Below are 4,488 nucleotides of genomic sequence, written 5' to 3' on the forward strand. Positions count from 1 at the left end.
TGGGCCCACCTCTCCAGCCTGTCCAGGTCCCTCTGGATGGCATCCCTCCCCTCCAGTGTGTCTACCTCACCACACAGCTTGGTGTCATCAGCAAACTTGCTGAGGGTACACTCGACCCCACTGTCCATGTCCGCGACAAAGATGTTGAACACTACAGGTCCCAGTACTGACCCTTTTCAGTTATTTCATTGACTTCTAACAATGAAGGTAGGAATCAGGATTGCTTTTACAACCCGGCTCAGTAAGTACGTAGTTGCAGGAGACGGGCCCCTGTGTCCAAAATGTTCTCTTCTGGGCTCCTGCTCTGAGGATAAAGGTGTCCAAAGCGCAACAGGAATTGTGGGATTCAAATGAGCAAAGGAACATTTAGGCGAAATAAGTTGCAAAGTCTCCTAACAGGTTAGCTAGTCTCTCACAAGCTATTTTAAAATAAGCCATAAAATTGCAAAAGATTATTGGTATGTGTGCATATACGTACCTGTATGCGTGAAACCCAGTAGGAAATAATCATCCGTTGACTGCCAGGACGTACGGATGATTTAAGGTTTGTTTCAGCTTCTCATTTGTCATTCCTGTCAGACTTCTACTTTTCCAACTGCGGACTTCCCAGAATTTAGGCTGTAATACGTACCTTTTGGAAACCCGGCTGCTCTTCCTGGGGAGGCTCTGTTCATGTGTTCCATCGTAGCACGATGCGCAAAAACAGTGGCTTCAGCACAGGCCCTTTAAAGTGAGGGAGACGAAAGAAAGATGATGGCTGGCGTTTGTTCCCTGCCCCAGCCCCCGGCTTCGTAACTCCTTTCCTCTGCAGGTTCACGTCCGCTTTCACGGCACTCATTTTCTCCAAGAGAAGGCAGGACTGGGGGAAGGCAGGGCGTGCTGGTGGAAAATTCAAGAGACAAGCAGGAGATACCGCTTGCCTTTGATAGTAAGAGGGTTTGGCTTACCGAGGGCATGTAAAGCTCTTTATTTAAATCCTTTTAGCCAAGCCGTAGCATTCCAAGGCTGCAGCGCAGGTTCCGTTTGGTGAATCAGCACGTCCCGGGGAGTTGCCCACGCTCGTCTCTGCTGCACGCCTCCCTGGGATTGGAGCCGTTCACCAAGAGAAATACTGTGTCAAGGATCCAGAACTCCCATTAAATGAGCAGTTTATCTTCCCTGCGCATGGTGTGCTCATAAAAGCTAAACCGGACGGTGTGTTTGCAGCTGGTTTCAGAAAACTCTCTGGAGTTTGCCATCCTGGCAAGCAAACCGTAGCTCTAATCCCTTTGAAAGTTGTAGACCCGATTCTCAGTCTTGAATTCATGCCTTATTAAAAAAAAAAAAAGTATTTACAGATTCATTTCAATTTTGGAAAGTCACCTTCCCGCCCTGTCTGGCTACTCTAGTCCACGGTGCTAATTCTGTGAAGCTGTTTGCCCGTACCCGGGAAGCATCAGCTTCACTGTCTACAGAAGAGTAGAATGGCTACAAGATTTTTGGTCTGTTGAGGGCTCAACTACTCATGTTACTGGATTATTGTTTTTTCCCTTCTGTTTCCACAAGGATTTAGTCCCTGATTTGTTGGAGTGTAACTGGCTTCTAGGCACATCTGGAGCTTCACTTGGGAAATACGGTCACAAACTCCTATCTTTGTGACACTACAAGCAGGGGTAGAAGTCCGAGTCCTTGGCCACGTGAGGGTGTATCGAACCCAACGCAGTAACGGTGGTAGAGAGAAGGAAACACACATGAAACAAAAGGAGTGACCTTATGTCATTTGAAGAAGTGTTGTATCTTTTGGCATTCCTTTTGCAGATGGGAGCAGTCTCTGTCCTGGTACCCAGAACAGTATTCATGGGATTTTCAAAATGCTCTAAAGGGAGAAATAGAAAGATGTCTATAGCATCAGCGTAGAGAATTCATTCTTTCTGTTCTGTGAAGGTTTTATGGCACAGAAACAGTAACTCTTCTCAGCTTCAGACTCTCAAACTCAGAAAACCAAAAGCTCTTTTAAATGGTTTTTTCCCATCCTTCCTGATGGTTTGCTAATGCATCTGTTGCCGAACCGATTATTTAACGTTTTTGGTGAAATTAAAGCATTCCCCTGAATAGCACAGAGGGAGGAAGAGTAAGGTGGAGTGTCCCATTCAGAGCAACTGTCTCCATGCGATGGCTTTGCTGGTCTTCGGCAGTGAAGTGTACTGGTGTCACTGGTAGCACAAGCCTGCAGCTAGGAGCCACCTGAATCGAATCCAGCCTTCTGCTGTCTCAGGCAGCCGCTTCCCCTCATCTTAGAATTTTATCAAGTTCAGACATAAAACCAGCTGATGCTTTTTTATCTTCACTCCTGTGGGAACACTATTCCCACTTCTCTGCTCCTCTGGGAGTTGGAAGACTTGTCTTTATATCAGTAAGTGTATCAATCTTCGGTTCAGATTTGTCCTCTCATGCCCATAGCGCTCTCTCCTCCAGGGTGTTCACCTTCACGGTGTATTTATAGGGAACAGTTGTCTTCCATCTCAGCATTTTCTTCTGCCAGTGTCCTCCTAGTAGCGCGCCGTATGCACACCATAAAAGCCATTTTGTCTATCATCTTTCTTTCTCTTCTCGTCAAAGGTAAGAATGACGGGTCGATTGGAGGGAAGCAGTATTTCAGATGCAACCCAGGCTACGGATTGCTTGTGAAACCGGGCAGAGTTAAAAAGGCCACAGGACCAGTGAGACGGCGGAGCACTGGGTTGAGGTTGCAAGGAGGAGTCGCCGCTGAGAATAGGAAGAACGGCAACTTCTCCGGCTCAGCCTCCAACCTGGCGTCTCTCACAGCCCTGGTGAAATCAGAAGGAGGAGCCACGCTGCGACCGGAGAACCGCCAGAAAAACACGGAGAACAGAAAATCCTGGGCAAACTGAGACAGCCCTACCCACCGCAGCGAACGCCGCGCGACGCAGCCGGGAGAACAGGTCTACCTTCAGGAAGCGAAACCAACCATGTGAACTTCTAGTTTGTGGCAAACACTAATGAAGGGTTTGTTTTTTTTCTCTGCTTTGGGTGATTGACATGTTAATTCTTTGCCTTGTCCCGGTGCTGGATCTACGTCCTTCGTTCCCTGTTACAAACTGGGACGCTTCAGGGTATGGCTGATGGCAGCCAGTGAAGGCTCGTGGCGGTGGGTGGGTGTAAGCTCTGCTCTCCTCCACCTTTCGGAGAAGGAAGAGACACATAAATTGTTCAAATTATACATGGCTTTCCCATAGCTACAAAATGCTACCCGGGCGCCGGTGCTTCTCTTGGTGTGACCGGCAATTCTGAAAAAAATCCTCCCCGAAACAACAGTTCTGTTCTGATTTCATAAGAACTGTGTCCATGTCACGTAATACCCGGTGAAAGGGCATGGTTGGGATGATTCCAGACAGGCAGAGAAGCAGACAGAAAACTTTATTTGGGAATAAAGAACCAAAAAAAAAATCCCTTTATTTAAAAAAGCAACGGCTCTTCGGTTATGTGACGTGGGACCAGCGCCTGTTTTGATTACTGTCCTGTTATCCCTCTCTCCTTCTGTGGAAATCAGCGCAATCTTTCTGGCTGATTTGTTGGGAAAGGGAGAAGGTCCATGACCCACTCTGTAATATTTTTTGATCCCTTCTTTTTAGGGAAGAGGGGAGTTGAGCGGATTTACTGTCTGTAATCTATTTAACGTGTGCTCTCACCGTGGCAGGACCCACTCTCTCGCTTGCCCCAAAGTGGCAGAACCTTCTTCTGTCCTTCGGGCCAAGGGATTTTTTGCAGAGATCAGCCCGTAGGTGCTGCGACGTTCCCGCCCGGCCTTTGGACACACTTGGATTTTTACCAGTTACGCAAAGCAGAGGGGTCACTCTCCTTGTCACGGGATTAACCCAGTCTATTTATTTTTATTTATTATTTTAAAATATGAAATGTTTGCGCTTTACAATCATCCACCGCCTGACGTTGCACAGAGGAGCTCTCCCAACGCCGTACCCGGCGTCGATCCAAAGAGGAGGTGCCTCCGCCGCTGGCTCAGCCCTCCCCGCGACGCACGAAAAGCCAACCCGGCTGAGCGGCTGACGAGTCATCCCCAAAACTAACCTCACTCTTGAAAGTGGGAGGTTTTGGGGCTGGCTTTTATAAAACTTGATTTTATTTTTGGTAACCCTTGCTCGTTTTTTTGCGGCGCAAATTATATATTGCTGTGCGTGTGCGTATCTATACACGTGCACGTATCAACGTACGCCCGCTCGTTTTCTAACAAATCGAGAAAGGCCACAGACTTTTATATTCTGAGCTGTTTATATCGTATTTCGTCATCACGGAGGGACCGGACAGCTTGAGCAATAGACGTTTTATCTACGCGGGGAATATTTGGGATGCTAAATTAGTGATTAATCTTTAATACGTTATCTATCGTCGCCGCCCGTGCTGCATGTGGGTGTCTAAGTGCCTTAGCCATCTGGTTCAGAGGTCCAAGGGAAAGATACATTGTCATCAAAG

At 47.6% G+C, this 4,488-nt stretch overlaps 1 protein-coding gene across 1 annotated transcript in view; it reads left to right on the forward strand.

The window, feature by feature from the left end:
- KIF13B (kinesin family member 13B) overlaps positions 1 to 2,891 on the forward strand; it is a 163,048-nt gene extending 160,157 nt beyond the window's left edge. The window contains exon 44 of the mRNA XM_009895457.1: positions 2,599 to 2,891. Coding sequence (XP_009893759.1) covers positions 2,599 to 2,891 — 293 coding nt within the window. The remainder of the gene's footprint in view (positions 1 to 2,598) is intronic.
- Positions 2,892 to 4,488: the final 1,597 nt, after the last annotated feature.

The sequence above is a fragment of the Charadrius vociferus genome, unplaced genomic scaffold (assembly GCF_000708025.1).
Source record: "Charadrius vociferus isolate BGI_N301 unplaced genomic scaffold, ASM70802v2 scaffold41, whole genome shotgun sequence".
Lineage (NCBI taxonomy): Eukaryota > Metazoa > Chordata > Aves > Charadriiformes > Charadriidae > Charadrius > Charadrius vociferus.